A 17363-nucleotide genomic window follows, 5' to 3' on the forward strand; every position below is an offset into this window, starting at 1 on the left:
AAAAAAGTAGCAAGAAATGAATGAATAAAACTAAATGAGAAACTTTTGCTGTCACATAAAACATTCCTTAGGAAAAATGTAATATTTTGGTATTTCAGTTATGAAAATAACACTGAAGGGCTAGTGGTAGAGCAACTTGAACTCTGCAAGTATGTTCTATAGTCTCATTAATAGAAAAACTGCCCATCCTCTCACCTGCCTTACTCCCACATCTTCTGTCCCTCTCTATTTCTCTTTCTCATCTCTTACTCCTCTCATTTCTCTCCCTCCCTCCCTCCCTCCCTCCCTCCCTCCCTCCCTCCCTCCCTCCCTCCCTCCCTCCCCACTCTTTCCCTCTCTTTCTCCTTGCATTCCACTCTCCTTATCTCCCACTCAGGAACTAAATCCAGCAGAGCCTCATACATGCAAAGCATGTGCTATACCTCTTGAGTTACATCTTAAAGTAAACAATGAGAATCACTACTGCTAAAAAAGTTAATTGGTTCATTATAGTCAATGAATGTTTCTTATTCAGTAAGAAACATTGATTTTTTTTTTTTTAACTTTTGTGCCACACCCAGCAATGCTCGGGGCTTATTCCTGGTTCTGTGCTCAGGGATCATATGTATTGCAAAAGATTGAACTGGGGTTGGTCACATGCAAGGAAAATACCTTTATCTCTTATCAATCATGCCTGAAAATGTTATAAATTAAATATACTTGTAGATCCAGGTTGCTTTATCATGATGGAGGGAAAACTAGAACTGTAGTTGCAAATACTTGGGAGTTAGTTTTAGCACCAGGCATATATAATCTTCAATGAACTATAAAAGCATTCCCACTCTCCAACCATATTTCAGGATTCCTTTTCTGTCCCTATTTCTTAATTTCACCTCACCATCTTTTAATGACATTAGAGATGTGTGAACCAAAGACTGAAGAATTGGCCAAAGAATTTGATTTTATATAAAATGGAATCAAATGGAAAAATGGTATGGATACATACAGTATAGGTTAGTAGGTAAGTATATAGGTTCTGAAATAAATCTGGCTTTTAAAATAAGAAAACCAGGGGCTGGAGCAATAGCACAGCGGTAAGGCATTTGCCTTGCATGCAGCCAACCCAGGATGGACCCCAGTTCAAATCCCAGCATCCCATGTGGTCCCCCCAGTCTGCAAGAAGTGACTTTTGAGCGCAGAGCCAGAAGTAATCCCTGAGTGTCCCTGGGTGTGACCCACCCCCAAACAAATACATAAAAGAACCAAATAAGGCACCACATTTCTATATGGAATAAAATTCACTGAATTGTGTTGAGACTTTACAAGTCTTATGAGTCAAGATGTAAGGGAAAGAATCTGGACAACTAAATGAATCAAATCAGAAAGTTGAGATGTATAAAAATATTTCAGGTAACAGTTATTTACCATTTATATTTGGGGAAAGCTTTGAATGTTTTGCTCACCCATGTTAATAGTAAACAGTTTGTATGGACTTCTGCATTCTTTGAGACTTAAGAGTACTAAGGTGTAAAGTGCTGTAGGGTGAAGTGAGTGACAGCAGGTCACTGTAGTTAAATTACACATTTGTTTTCTAAAAGAATGTTGAGTTCACACAGGAAAAAGTGTGTTTAAGGTTCTTAGAAGGAATTAATTTCCTCCCTAATTTAAGAATGTTCTACATTATGGGCTAAAAGGATTCAATAAATAAACAGCAGATTCAGAAGGTGATTTGGTTTTTGTCTCCATGATTAGCCCAATAAACCATTTTATGGAGCCAACAGCATTTTGGAAATTGACTTTTCTAGATCAGATTTTTAATTTTTTTAAAATAAACGTTGCCCCTGTGAGAAAATAGAACAAAATTATTAAATTTCTTCTACGAGAGTCACTCCCATTTCTTTTTCTCTATGTTATTGCCTGCATCAGTTGATTACTAAGTCAGTCATGCTAGGTAGACCTTCAGTAAAGCAAAGATTTGGCAAAAACATAACTGTTTGACCCCTTCCCTGCTGCTTCTTAGGTGTGGCATGACTTTGTTTTGAACCAATATATTTCAGCTGTGAAATGCTCTGGCTGTACGCGAAGGAGCTGAGTGCATGGAAACTGTTATGCTTCTCGTTTAATGTGATGTAATTGGCAAAAATAAAATCTCTGAAACTATTTCTGTTGCTTGTTTTGTACTCAAACCTTGTGAAGTACTGAAATAGGGTGTTTTTCCCTAACACTTTCTGTCCATGCCTGGGTGGTCACTCTGCCTCAATATTGGTTTTATTGGACCAATCTAGAACCTATCCCGGCTCACAGCTGGAAGAGGGCCTTCTGGAGTTGCCAGGGGGTTGACCCAGCCTAGGATGGGTGGGGCGTGGTGGGATGGGGGTGAGGTCGGCTAGATTTGCCCCTTAAAATCTGGCGGTTGGTGGAGACAACACCCACCCTAGTCCGGAGAAAGTGGTGCTTCCTCTGGAGGTTTTGGGGTCGCGGGCAAGGAACTGGGGAGGTGCAGGTGGAGAAGGCAGGATGGCTAGACCTTGGCTGCGGCCAGTGGGGCGCCTACAGTTGCTTTTGCTGTGCTCGCTGCTGTGTCTAGTGGCTGTGCCCAGGGCAGAGGCGAGGCGGCCCCGACCCTCGCTGCCCTGCCCCGCGGTCTGCGAGCCCACGCGCTGCCCTCCGGTCCCCAGCTGCTCGGCCGGAGCGTTGCCGGTGCTCGACCGCTGCAGCTGCTGCCGACTCTGCCCGGCTGCGGAGGGGGAAGCCTGCGGCGGGGCCCTCGGGCGGCCCTGCGCCCCGGGGCTGCAGTGCGGCTCCTCACGCCGTCCCCAGCTCCACGGAGGCACCTGGTTCGGCACCTGCGGCTGTCCCGCGGCAGGGGTGGCGGTGTGCGGCAGCGACGGGCGCACCTACCCCAGCCTGTGTGCGCTCCGCGCCGAGAACCGCGCCGCGCGCCTCCGGGGCGCGCAGCCGGCCGTGCCGGTGCTGAAGGGGAACTGCGAGGACCCAAGTGAGTTGGGGTGGGGGGCGTTGCGCTCCCCAAAGCCCTGCTGGCACTTGAGGAGAGTGGCGTGCCAGCCTTGACCGCGGCCTCTGCCCAGTGCGGTTCACTTCAGATGGTCAACTCGCAGTTCCCCGGCCCTTCCTTTCCTGGGCAAAGTGTCTCTGGGCCCGGCCACGGAGTTTCGCCCCTTGGGTTCGTCCCACGAGTTCCGTCTTTCTTTAGTACGGTTTTTGCTGCCATTAGTCGGGAAGGTGGTTCTGGTCCTGGCTGGAATGCGGGGAACCTAGGAGGAGGAGGAAAGGAAATGGAGGGAGGAGACCCAAAGCCTGACATGGGCAGGCACCGGGATGGTGCCGACGCCGAGAAAGGAACATTTCTTCCTAGGCACCCGAAGCGCGGGCCGGCTCCGGAGCAAATTCAACTTCATCGCCGACGTGGTGGAGAAGGTGGCACCGTCTGTGGTGCATTTGCAGCTGTTCCGCAGGTAAAACAAAGGAGGAGCGTGGCAGCAAACTCCGAGGGCCTTTCCAGGGCGCCTTTGCCCTGTTCTAGAAGCGCCATTCAGTTAGCCACAAATTAGTCAGATAGCCACAAATTAACCAGAGGGAAGAAGAGATCAAGAGGCTGAAGCACTTGATCTTTTTTTTTGGGGGGGGGGGTGGTGGGGAAGGGGCACACCGGTTTGATGCTCAGGGGTTACTCCTGGCTAAGCGCTCAGAAATTGCCCCTGGCTTGGGAGGACCATATGGGACAAACCGCAACCACGGTCCTTCCTTCGCGAGCGCTTGCAAGGTGCTTACCTCTAGCGCCGCCTCACCGGCCCCGGCACCAAAGAACAGAAGAACAGAAGAGGCAGAACTTCCAAACGTAGGCAAGTCTAGTGACCAGGTTTCTCAAGCGCCCTGGGTTTCTCCCCGAGGCTCGTCGTATCCCACCGGTAATATTTAATGTCAGGTGCAAGAGCCAGAAGGCATACTTTATACAAAATTTTAGCTCTGAATTAAAAACGAACAACAAAAACCAACTACGTTGTATGATTTCAGGTGCGTGTCATTATAAATAGAATTATAATTAACCTATATTAAATTTACTAAAGTCCATAATAGCTTCACCATATAATTAACCTCTTTTCTCAGAATTTTTGGGATCATTCCTATTAATGCTTAGAAATCACCTGAAAATTTTTGTTTTGTTTTGTTTTGCCCTACCCTGATATGCCAATGGCTGACTCCTGTTCACTCCTGGTTGCATAGGTACTGCCAGGGATTGAACTCGAGTCAGGTCACATGCAAGGCAAGCAAACACCTTACCCGCTGGCCCAGAAACGCCCTGGACTGCACCAAGCAGTCCACTGAATTCTCTTTTTGGCTTCTGTCAGATTAACTTTCCTCCATGCACAAGCGCTCACATATGCACACACACAATTACAAAGCATCTTGAGCATGGGCTAGCCCAACTTTCTGGTTTGTATGGCAACAAACAAAATAATTTGTCCTGTGTCATAAGGCCAATTAGTAGTGGATCTAAAGCAAAAAGCAGATTGCTTAGACTTATTCTCTTCTGGGTTTCAATATGGAGCAGAGGTTCACTTTTCCCTGAGGTACTGTGATTAGCTTAGGCTCTTTTAGCTCTGAGGAAGTGTATGTTGTTCACAAGGAGACAAATAATCAGCCTTCGTTTAAGTCCACAAAAATGATGAGAGGACGGTGAGGATAGTAGATGATAATAGTAGAGATCATGGAAACACAGGCACAGAAAAACAGCCAAGTGTCAAACTAAAATGTGGAGGTTAAGTTTAAAACCATGATGGCCCACTGTTTTCAGAATGTGGTGGTGAAGCCTTTGATTTTTCTGCTCTTTGCTTATGCGATTGGCTTGCTGAAACAGGTCACCTCTTAGTGGCAAGGACATTCCTGTGTCCAGTGGCTCTGGGTTCATAATATCTGAGGATGGGCTCATTGTTACCAATGCCCATGTTCTCACCAACCGGCAGCGGATCCAGGTGGAGCTCCAAAATGGGGTTCAGTATGAAGCCACGGTTAAGGACATTGACCATAAATTGGATCTTGCACTGATCAAGATTGAGCCAAAAGTAAGTATGGGAAGGCCAAATTTAATCAGCGCAGTTGGGATTTTTTTATTTAGCCATTTGATATTTATTTTTCTCCATTTCACTATCACATTACATGTGTTCTGCTCATTATATGATCTTTTCTATGTACTTTTTTTTCTGCTCTTCATTCCCACTTTTGTTTTCTTCTACATGTAGCTGTGCATCCCTAACAATTCTATTAATATATATATATATATATATATATATATATATATATGAACTTTTATCTTTGCCACCTTCTTCAAGGAAACTTATTTCTCTGCTAGTCTTAGAATATCAGGAATATTTTCAGTAGATTTAAAGCTAGAGAGAGAGAGAAAGAGAGAGAGAGAGAATGTACATTGCCATGCAAAGTATTGTCTATCTACCAGCAGCATCAAAATCATCTATTTTTAGAAATTCAGACCCTACCCAGATATTATATTTTTCTGAATCAGAATCTTCCTTTTACTCAGCTATGTGACTAGTGTGCATATTAATGTACAAAAAGCATGGGTCTGGATGAGTTTACAGACTCTGTGAACATTGGGCTAGAATGGAGCTGAGTGAATTGCTCATGTTCATCAGTTCCTTCACATTCGGCATAATTAAAAGTAATTTCCAGGGGCCTGAGAGCTAGCAAAGCAGTAGGGCATTTGCCTTACATGTGACTGACCCAGAACTGATGGTGGTTCAATTCCCAGCACCCATATGGTCCCCGAGCCTGCCAGGAGGAACTCTTAAGTGCTGTTGGATGTGAACCAAAAACAAACAAAAAGATATCAAGATCCTCTCTATAACCTAAATTTTCTTCATGGAAATTACTTTTTTTGTTTATTTTTGGGTCACACCATCAGTGCTCAGGGATTACTCCTGGCTCTGTGCTCTTAAGTCACTCTTGGCAGGCTTGGGGGATTTTGGGGGATGCCTGGATTTGAACTAGGGTCAGTCCTGTGTTGGCCACATGCAAGGCAAATGCCTTATTGCTCTGTGCTATTGATCCGGGCTGGATCTTGATATCTTAACGAGTTTGTTGATAGTTGGGATTTGAGGAAGACACGTAAGAAACATGACCTATCTGAGTGGGTGTTTCTTGGATTACAAGTGCAAAAATAATATACAGCATGTTGTATGTATATTATAGATGAATGATGATTGGTTCTACTCTTAAATTGTTCTTATATTTTGCCCTACCTATCCCTCTTTGCCTATGTGCAGACTGAACTTCCTGTATTGCTGCTCGGAAGCTCATCTGACCTGCGGGCTGGAGAGTTTGTGGTGGCCTTGGGCAGCCCATTTTCTCTGCAGAACACAGTGACTGCAGGAATTGTCAGCACTACACAGCGAGGGGGCAAAGAACTGGGGCTGAAGAATTCAGACATGGACTATATCCAGACTGATGCCATCATTAATGTAAGCCACTGATTTTAGAGCCATCTGAGATGCAGCAGAGTGAGAACCTTTTGGTCTTTTGGGGAGGTCCAGCTGGAAACTCAAAAAAGGGACAGAATGCCACCTTAGATTTCAGTTTGTTTTGATGTGACAGTTGGCATCCATATTATCACATGTTTTCTTAGGGTGGGACATTGTAATCATCACTATGGTAAAAGGGGGGTTTGTTCCTTTGCTGTTATTTTCTTGCACTGATTTCAGTGTTAGTGACAATAGGGGGTAGGTACAAAATGATCTGCCTTGGAAAAATAGGGGGATTTTCCTAAAGCACTTGTTTTAAGAACTATTTAAAACTGACAAGAATAATAATGGAATTTTTTTTCCAAATTGTTTTCAGCACGGGAATTCTGGGGGGCCTCTGGTGAACTTGGTAAGTAGCCGCTTTTTATGTTTCTTATATCTTCCTGATCTTCAAACACTACAAATTCCATAAGGCTATATTTGGCTACAGCTTTTGTAGAGAAATGTGTAACTTTTTCTCTCATTGAATCATACATTAGTAAATGGTTAGGAGAAAAACAATCTATGATGGCTTTAACATCCTGGTATAGAAGATGTACAATGAAGGGACCTAGAGTTTACTTGAATTCACTTACTTATATCATTTTAACAGGCTTTCTATTTTTCATTAGTTAACCATAATTCAGATACTAAACTAAAATACTTATCAAATAGCCAACAATGTCATGTTAAGTATATATTTTGAAGAATCATTATTGTTGCAAATCAAGAACTTTCTCTCATCCAAAAATGCTAATTTTATGTATTTTTTCCTTTTGGAGCCATGCTCAGAGGGGCTTGGATGCCACTTCTCACTCAGTGCGTAGGGGTTCTGTCTGGCAGGTGGAGATCAAACCAGGGTTTTGCTGGAGATCAAACTTGGGTTTCTGGTAGACTAAAGCATGTCTCACCTCACTAAGCTATCTCTTTGGTCCCAGACCAAAAAGCCAAGATTAAAAAAAAAATCATGGCTCTCTCATGTGTTTAATTTTTAAATTTTACTAATTTTTCCATTTCTAGAAAATGCCATGAATTTTGCAAATACATGGAAAAATCTAAGAGTATAATTCTATTTAGCACACTTTCATGCTCTGAGTCCCCCGAGTTGATAATGTTTGGTTTCTTTTCACATATTACATTTTCTTTTTTTTTTTTTTTTTTGGTTTTTGGGCCACACCCGTTTGATGCTCAGGGGTTACTCCTGGCTATGTGCTCAGAAATCGCCCCTGGCTTGGGGGGACCATATGGGACACCGGGGGATCGAACCTCGGTCTGTTCGTTGGTAGAGCTTACAAGGCAGACACCTTATCTCTAGCGCCACCTTCCCGGCCCCCACATATTACATTTTCTTACAAGAGAATAAATTGTGTGTGAATTATTGAGCAACCTATTGTTTGCAGTTTCCATTAGGCAATGGATTTACCAGATGAAATGCTGATTTCAGGCCATACTCCAAGGCCTATAGAATTAAAATCTATATTTTAACAGTCAGAAGTGTCTTTTGTAACCTTCCTTCCTTTGTGGTTGTGAGGACCAGGGGTTGCACATATGTCTGGCTGTGGTGTCTGAACATTTTTTAGCTGTGGTGTACGTCAGGGGTTGTGTATCAATTGCTTTGCTTGCACATTTGACCTTTAAGCTTTGCACTCCTTTAGTTACACTGCTTACTCACACACCTTCTCTCCAAGGGTCATAATCTTACTTGAGGTATACAAGATATAGCTGTGGTACTCTCTGGGGGGACTGCTGTGGGACATATGTACTCACTGGCCACGGTGCTCAATTTTTTCAGTTGTGGTAGTCACCTTTTTAAACCAGGAAATATCTTGGATAAAATCTATTCATTAATTTACTAATATATATTTCTAATGTATATGTATCAAATTTCTCAATGATTTTCACACATCATTATAAATAACTTCTTAGAGATTTTTCTTTTTATTATGGTCACCCCACAGCACTTTTTTTTTTAATTTTGGTTTTTGGGCCACACCCGGTGGTGCTCAGGGATTACTCCTGGCTATCTGCTCAGAAATAGCCCCTGGCAGGCACGGAGGACCTTATGGGACACCAGGATTCGAACCAACCACCTTAGGTCCTGGGTTAGCTGCTTGCAAGGCAAACACCACTGTGTTATCTCTCTGGCCCTATCCACAGCACTCTTGAATAAATAACATTACTATTTTTAAAACAATTACTTATTTGTTTTCTCTTTTTTTATGTGTGTCTGGGCAGGGGGCTCTTAGGAGTCCTTACTTGGGATTCTTGGCCAAGCAGGTCAGTGATTTAATGTGAGGACTTTAGGGTACTGGAGTCTTGTGGTTCTGGGGGGTCAGTCAGGCCACTCTAGCAGTGATCAGGGTCCTCTCAGTCGGCAACCAGTGATATCTGGAGGACCATAATTGCCAAGAAATGAAAATGGGGTTGGCCCCATGTAAAATAAGCATCTTAAGTAGTACCATTTTTGTAACCATGCTCACTTTTCCTTATTTAACTGGGGTTACATTACTCAGGGTTCTGGGGTAATTTCTGGCTCAGAACTAGCGGTCACTTAAAAACTACTCTGGAATTGTACATTACTGGGATTTGAACCCCAGCCTCCTGTGTATAGTCCAGCATTTTGAATTATTGCCCCATGGTTCATTTTAAAAATCAGTTTTTTTAAACCACAGTTAAAATTAGATTCAGTTCCCAGCACTACATGGGTCCTCAAGCACAAGCAGGAGTGACCGCTGATCAATTGAGAACATGAAAACTGCCAGGTATGGATAAAAAATTAAACACCAAAACTCCTATGGACAGATCAAGTGATTGAGTGCATGCTGTACATGCACGATTGGTGGTTTAATTCCTGCACTTCATGGTTTCCAGAGTTCAGTGGAACAAAACAGTATAGAGCCCAGAGTTGTATATAATCACCACTGGGTATGGCCCCCAAACCAAACAACAAGAAGTTAGGTTTAAGAGTAATTAGGTTAAAAATTCTCAGTGTTTTATATATATTTATATATATAATATATTTATATTTATTATTATATTTATTTATATATAAAATATATATTTATATATATAATATATATTTATATATAAAACACTGAGAATATATATGTATATTTTTTCCCCCCAGTCTTCTTGGATATACAACTACATGAGTCACTCTACTGCCAACACCCATTTCTCCCTCTGGAAGTTTTAATATCCTCTAGTTTCTGTGTATTATGGTCCTAAGTGACAAGCTTCACTCCTTCACTTGTTCTATTTGCATAACTTGGTTATTTCTTGCTTCTCTTTCTAGGATGGTGATGTGATTGGCATAAATACATTGAAAGTGACTGCAGGAATCTCCTTTGCAATTCCATCTGACAGAATTAGACAGTTCCTGGCAGAATACCATGAGCGTCAGGTGAAAGGTAAAGAGTTAGGGTGTTTTTCTTTCTTCATGTTTTTCAAGAACATTCAATTTATTGTGAAGATAATAATTCCAATTCTATAGACCACTGATCCACTGGTACCTAGCTCCTATTACAGTAGTTTGGGTGGCAATATTGGGGGATGAGGCAAAAAAGTAGGCATGTGAGAAGCTTAGAAAGTTCTGAGTTGAACTCTTATAGAAAGGGACCCAATGGCTGGAGATGGGTGTCTGTGTTGATGATAAAGATTGTTTGAAGCTGTCAGCCTCTTGAAAATGCAGCTATCACCGAAAGATATCCTGGGACCCTCATGTCTTAAATTCTAATGAAAAGACATTTGTTATTAGTAATGACAAATTATACATTTATAAATGATAACTCATTAAATTATAAATTTCCTTTTCAGGAAAGGTTCTTTCACAGAGGAAGTATCTGGGTCTGCGAATGCTGCCACTCACTATGAAGTAAGCATGTATTTGAATATATCTGGGTTGTTTTTCAGAGACCAAAGCTGGGCTATTTTAATAGAGAAGACTTGAAGATTTTTAAGATCACAGATAATAAAAATAGATGATTTTTTTTGAGATGGGGCCGGCCGACACTAGATGCTAAGAGGCTGGCTCTGTCTGTGCTCAGGAGTAAAGGCTGGTAATACTCAAGGGACATATGTTGTGCCAGGAATTGAACTAGCAGCAACATGCAAACCTTATCCCCCATATTATTTGGCTGATACCTACAAGGATTACTTTTTCTGATTGCTGTTATATTTGTCCCAGAGTGAAGATCTATCTCTGCTTGAACTATTGCTCACTATAGTTTTCAGACCTTTGAAAGAACACAAGTTTGAAAAGTTTGAACTGCATAGGTCCACTTACATGGATTTTCTTATAAGCAGATGATATAGACTTATAGCAGTGATAAATACAATACAGTACTATAAGTGTACTTTGTTTTCCTTATGGTTTTCTTTATATACCTTTATCTAACTTAAAAAATAATACAGTATTTAATATATATAAAACACAAAATATAGGTCAATCAACTGCTAAGTAACATTATTATTAATAGTGAAGGCTTTTTGGGAGTCAAAAGTTACAAGGTGATTCTTTTTAACTATTAAATATTTTATCTTTCTCTTCTTTTGCAAGAGGCTTTTGCTGCATAGGAGTTGGGAGGGGAGATCAGAAGCCCTAATCTTGGAGCTGTTCATTTGGCACTGTAGTTTATTCCACTGTAAATGTAATAGAAATGTTCCATGGTTTTAGGTTTTGGCAAAGAAATGCAAACCACCTTTAGGAAAGAAAAACTGTGATGGACTTGATAGGATTTTCATTAGTCCTTAAAAGCTTTAAGCACACGGGGCCGGAGAGATAGCATGGAGGAAAGGCGTTTGCCTTTCATGCAGGAGGTCATCGGTTCAAATCCCGGAGCCCCATATGGTCCCCTGTGCCTGCCAGGAGCAATTTCTGAGCCTGGAGCCAGGAATAACCCCTGAGCACTGCCGGGTGTGACCCAAAAACCACAAAAAAAAAAAAAAAGCTTTAAGCACTATAGAGAGAGTAATTGCTCTAATTGTAGGCTTTTGATCAGGTATCAGAAGATTAATGCTTGTATTTATTAATCATACTGAATAATAAAAATACAAATAAGTGAAAAGATCTGATCTTTATAAAATAACTCAAATCATACAGCACCCTGTCTAGCTAGAAAGGAAATCCCAGGAGTTCAAAAATAGTATTTTAAAGGCAGGGTAAGGAAGTTATAAATTAAATTTATATATTAAATTTAAATTATTTTTTGTTTTAAATTTAAAAATTAAGATTAAAAAATTAAAATTAAGAGATTTTGTGGTATACAATTCTATTAGGATTTCTCAAGCACAGAATTTCAATACCACACCTGTCACCATTTACTCCTCCTCCACAAAACTCCCTAATTCTTCTTTTCTAAACGCTCCCCAACTCAATTGCATGGTTCAGTTCTTTCATTACATTGTCTTTGGCCTTTTGTTGCTCCCCTGATGTATGATTTTAAGTCCGACATAAGAGAAATATTCTGTGTCAAGATTTTTCCTCTGACTGACTCCACTCAGCATAATATTCTCTAGTTTCACCCAGGTTGCTGCAAACTGCATGAATTTGTTCTTAGTGTATATAAAGACTTCTTGGTCCATTCATCTGTAGTTGGGTATTTGGGTTGTTTTTATATCCTGGCTATTCTATTAAGTGCAGCAATGAACATAGGTGTGCATATATCCTTTCAAGTTAATGATTTTGTGTTTTTGGTGATAGGTGCCCAAAAATGGTATTGCTGGATTATTAGCTAGTTCTATTCCTATTTTTTGAAGAGATCTCCATATTGTTTCTCATAAAGGCTGAACCAGATGGCATTCCCACCAATTGTGGATGAGGGTTCCCTTCTCACCACAATCCCAACACTGGCTATTTCCACTTTTGGATATGTGCCATTCTCACTGGTGTGAGATGATATTTCATTGTTATTTTTATTTGCATTTATTTTCATATTCTCACTTTTGCTATCCATATATCAGTGCCTACTCATATCTGTGCCTCATACTGTCCCCAGATAGGGACTCTGATCTAATTTTTTTCTTTGTGAGTTGTGTATTTTATGGATCTGGTTATCAACTCTTTATCGAATGTATTATGTGTAATATATCTGTAAGGCCTCTGAAAAAATGATTTTTGTCAGTCTTCAGTAACCTACTTAGGGTGGGCAGAGAGTCATATGGCAGATAACATCACTGACGCTGACCAGATTCCATTGTATCTTTCCTGGAGGACGGGTTTTAACTACAATTAGGTATCAAATCATATTGATCTTAGCATTAGAGATTCTACGAGAAAAGCTCATAGAGAGACGGGAGAGATGAGAGATGTGAGAGAGGTGAGAGACGAGAGAGGTGAGAGATGAGAGAGGTGAGAGAGAGAGAGAGAAAGAGAGAGAGGGAGAGAGAGAGAGAGATACAAGAGAGAAGAGAGAGATTTCAAACAAATGATTGGCTGAATTATTTTGACTTATCTTAGCCTTCTCCAAGACATGAAAAGGCAAGATCCTGATTTCCCTGATGTGCGTTCCGGAGTTTTTGTATATGAAGTAATAGAAGGAACAGCTGCTGAAAGGTAAGAGATGTTCTAGCCTTTATTTTTGTTCTTGCTAAATGGTGCTTCAGTGAACATGTGGAAGATCTAGACCTGCAGGTTCAATAGAGTGGCTGTTAAACAATTTGGAAGTGACATAGGAAAACATTAAAGTATTTAAGATATAATGTAATAAATGATCTATTAAAATTATATGAAGCAACTAAATTAGTCAACAATCCTCGACATCCTTATGGTCCCCTGAATCTGCCAAGAATGAGCCCTACTGTAGAGCCAGGAATAATTCCTGAGCACATATGGGAATGGCCAAAACCCCAAAAAAGTTTAAGTACATATTTTAGGTATTTGAAAACTCTTTTCTCTGCAAACTCTTGATGGCAGTATCAGAGGGAAGTACTGACTTTCCTTATAGCAAAGGCTAGGTCTTCAAAGGAGATTCCCCAGCAGATAATACTGTCATTTTTGAAATATCAATAAATTACCGAGAAAGACTTGTCCTACAATTATTTTTCTGGATATTTCTCATACTTCAGCATTCCTCTCCCTGCTGTTTTTTATTTTTTTCCAAGTGTCTCAGCAATCTGTTTATATTATGGCAAATCTTTTTTGGTAGGTGGAAGAAACCATAGGGTACTACTCTGAATAGCTAAGTATTAGGTCTTGTTACTAAATTCAGTTTGTCAGAGACTTTTCTTAGCTCCTGTCCACTGCCACCCTTTATTTTTAACTTTTGGCTCAAGGCCAAAGTTATTCATTTCAGCTCTCCAAATGCTTGCTACTCAAAAAGTGGGCTATAGACTAGCAGAATTAACAATAGCTGGAATTTAACACTTATTTCTGGAGAGCCCTAGAGTAAGTGGGGCAGTTGCCTTACACAAAGCTGACCTGAGTTCACTCTCTAGAACTCCATGTGGCCTCAGTAGCCCTGTTAGAAGTGATCCCTGAACACAGGGCCAGATGAAAGCCCTGCGTACTACCAGGTGTGACCCAAAAGAAATTCAGAAAAACTTAAATTTTTTTTTTTTTTTTTTTGGTTTATGGGTCACACCCAGCAGCGCTCAGGGGTTACTCCTGGCTCTACGCTCAGAAATCGTTCCTGGCAAGCTCAGGGGACCTTATGGGATGCCGGGATTCAAACCTCGGTACTTCTACATGCAAGGCAAATGCTTTACCTCCATGCCATCTCTCCGGCCCCTTAAAATTTGTTTTTAAGAAAAAGTTGCCACGTTTTAAGAATTTTTAAATTTCATTTTCCCTTTGTGTTGTAATGATTGGAGGTCAGACACATGCTTGGCTGTGAGTTCACACATTTGGCTGCAGCACTTTCTAACCTAGTTACAGAACTTGGGTATTGCAAGCTCTCAGTAATCCTTGCCTACCTGCTCACTAGATCTCATTGTGGTTCTCACATTGTGGTTTTTGGAATCACACTCCTAGGTGCAGTGTTACACATCAGCAATTGTAGGGTTGTGTAATTTAGTTGCAAAGCTTGCACACAAGCTGCACTGTGTACCCAGACCATACTGTCTGCTGGTGTTAGAAATCTCATATGTTAGAGATGCTGGACCAAGCTTGACTCAGAGTTGCAACACAAGTGATCAAATTCATGGACTCACACTTGCAAAGTGGCATTTTGCTAGTGACCTATTGCCCAGCTTCTTCTCTGGATCTTTTAAGAAATGCAGTGTGACAGGCCCCACTGCTGAATCAGAATGTGCATTTTAAACAAGATTTCCAGGTGATTTGTATGCACAATAAAGTGTGAGATTTACTGCTAGCCTGAAGTGAATTTAATTTGAATTAAAATTTTTTCTTTTGGATTTTGGATCACTACCTCCTGTGCTTAGGGATCACACCTGATGGGCTTAGGGGACCATATAAGGTACAGGTGATTGAACCTGGGTCAGCTATGTGCAAGGCAAGTGCTCTACCTGCTGTACTATGGCTCTGGTTCCCAGATCTTTTATCCATTTACATCTAATCATAATGACTGTAATAACAGCACCACTGTGTTTTATATACTTGTTTAAGGCCTCAATTGTCTTTTGATAATAGATATCGTTTTACTGAAGCAGCACTGTGGTAAAGGTCAATTAACCCAAGGGTTAAACAATTAAATCAGCCATCATGCATTTGAAACTTTGTTGAGTATTACGCTGCTTCAATGCTACTATTCTTACTCTGAGAGACAGTAGTATGAAAACTCAGGATCAAACTGCATTTTAGCCTCATTTAAGTTGTGGAAGTTGGAAAAGGTAATTATCTTTTTTAAAATCTTAATCATATTTAGTTCATTTGCATATAGTAATAACTTGCAGGTTTCCTTCTTTTTTTTCCCTCAAAATACTGCAAATTAAGCTCTTTTGTACATGGTCTTAGTCATTCTCCTGAAGGCCTTCTCTCAGACACAAAATAATCTCACTCACATGCGGGCTATTAAAAAAACCCATGTAGGGAAATAAATAATGTCCAAAGACAAAAGAGAATGAAGAGCAGAAGAACTGGTCCTTAGTAGAAATCTTGCCACTCTGGAGGGAGGAGGAGATAAGTTAGGGAAGGGACCACTATGACAATGAATGATGGAAGTGGTCACTCTGGACAAGGGCAGAGTAGTGAAAGAAGGTAAAGTGAGATGCATGATAACCTATCAGTAATAGTACTGTAAACTATAGGAACTAATAGGATAAAAGAAAAAAGTGCCTGCCACAGATAGAAGCAGGTTGGGGTTGAGACAGAAATTGGGGACATTGATGGAGTGAAATGGAAACTGCTGAATGTATTGATGGTGGAATATTGTATGCCTGAAATTCAATAATGAATGACTTTGTAATTTATGGTAAGTAAATAAAAAAATAAAGAAACACGAGCTAAAAAAATAAAATACTTCCCTTGTTTTTAGCCCAACCCTCAAAATTTCTCTCCATATCACTTTGCTTATCAAGTAATTTGTTATTAGTGAAGTTACTGGTTGAACTTATACTTTATGGTAAGTAAATAAAAAATAAAGAAACACGAGCTAAAAAAATTAAATACCTCCCTTGTTTTTAGCCCAACCCTCAAAATTTCTCTCCATATCACTTCACTTATCAAGTAACTTGTTATTAGTGAAGTTACTGGTTGAACTTATACTTCTGGGCATGGTCCCCCGACCCCCAACAAAAACAACAAAAAAGTGACTTGAAGTTCATAAAGGTTAGAAGTAAATTAAAAAAAAAAGCTAAACTGTTCTAAAACAATACACTTTTTTTATATGTGCATCTCATATAGTTGTCAGTTTTATAAAGTTTAAGTAAGAGTATTGTCTCTAGATGATTTTGCAATTCTTTATTTGGAAGAATTGAGGTTATTTTTTGTTTTCTGGTTTGAATGTTTAATGCTAACAAAACAGTAAATCTGTAAGAGATAGACATTTAATTGTAGATGAAGGTAAGTAAAGGTTTATAATTTCATGGTCCTTTTTCCCCCCTCCCTCCCAGCTCTGGATTGAGAAATCATGATGTAATAGTCAGCATAAACGGGCAACCTGTCACCACAACAACTGATGTGACCGAAGCTGTTAAGAACAATGATGTCCTTTCCATCATGGTTTATCGGGGAAGGCAAACTTTGATCCTGACAGTTGCACCTGAGATAATTGATTAAGTATCTCACTTTAAAGAGAAATTATTTAACAAACCAAAGCTATACTACCATATTTGTACTGAAGATGTGTAAAAGATGAAGGCTTTAAGAGATCTTTCTTAAAAAGGGGGAAAAATAAATGCTGCAAAACACACATCATAAGGGACCATAAGGTCAGGGGTGCTACACTAAAAAGCAAGTAGTAGAACGAGGAGCTAATAAAGATGCTTTAGGTTTTGTTTTGGGCCAAACCTGGTGGTGCTTAGTGACTACTCCTGGCTCTACACTGGCAGACTCAGTGGACCATATGGGGATATGGGGTGCTGTGGATCAGGTCTGCTACATACAATCAAGTACCTGAAAACAATCTCTCTGCCTGTATTTTTTTCTTTTTTTGGTGTGTGTGTGTGTGTGTGTTGGAGATCACCACATCTTTCAGATATATGCTCTCTGCTGAGCCACATCCTTGGCCCAAATTTCATTTAAAGATTCCTATCTGAAAAACAGGTAGTTTCTAATTTAATCTTGACAGAGGACACTTTATTATTTGAAAATATTTGTAGGTAGCTACAAGCTAGGTAAAATATAAACATACAAAGTTTTATCTACCACATAAGAAGTCTGAATCCAGAGATTAAAGGAAAACATTTTTAAATACTATTACTTTCATCAGTTAGGCTTTTAGGTTGTATCAG

The 17363-nt window shown here is 40.3% G+C and overlaps 1 protein-coding gene across 1 annotated transcript; it reads left to right on the top strand.

Moving 5' to 3' along the window:
• The first annotated feature begins 2496 nt into the window (after window positions 1-2496).
• HTRA4 (HtrA serine peptidase 4) lies at window positions 2497-16689 on the top strand. The gene is made up of 9 exons (XM_049772709.1): window positions 2497-2977; window positions 3356-3455; window positions 4859-5063; window positions 6282-6476; window positions 6853-6885; window positions 9811-9925; window positions 10332-10389; window positions 12973-13068; window positions 16524-16689. The coding sequence occupies exons 1-9, from the start codon at window positions 2497-2499 to the stop codon at window positions 16687-16689; spliced, it is 1449 nt and encodes a 482-aa protein (XP_049628666.1).
• The last annotated feature ends 674 nt before the right edge of the window (window positions 16690-17363 follow it).

This window comes from Suncus etruscus, chromosome 4 (assembly GCF_024139225.1).
Source record: "Suncus etruscus isolate mSunEtr1 chromosome 4, mSunEtr1.pri.cur, whole genome shotgun sequence".
NCBI lineage: Eukaryota > Metazoa > Chordata > Mammalia > Eulipotyphla > Soricidae > Suncus > Suncus etruscus.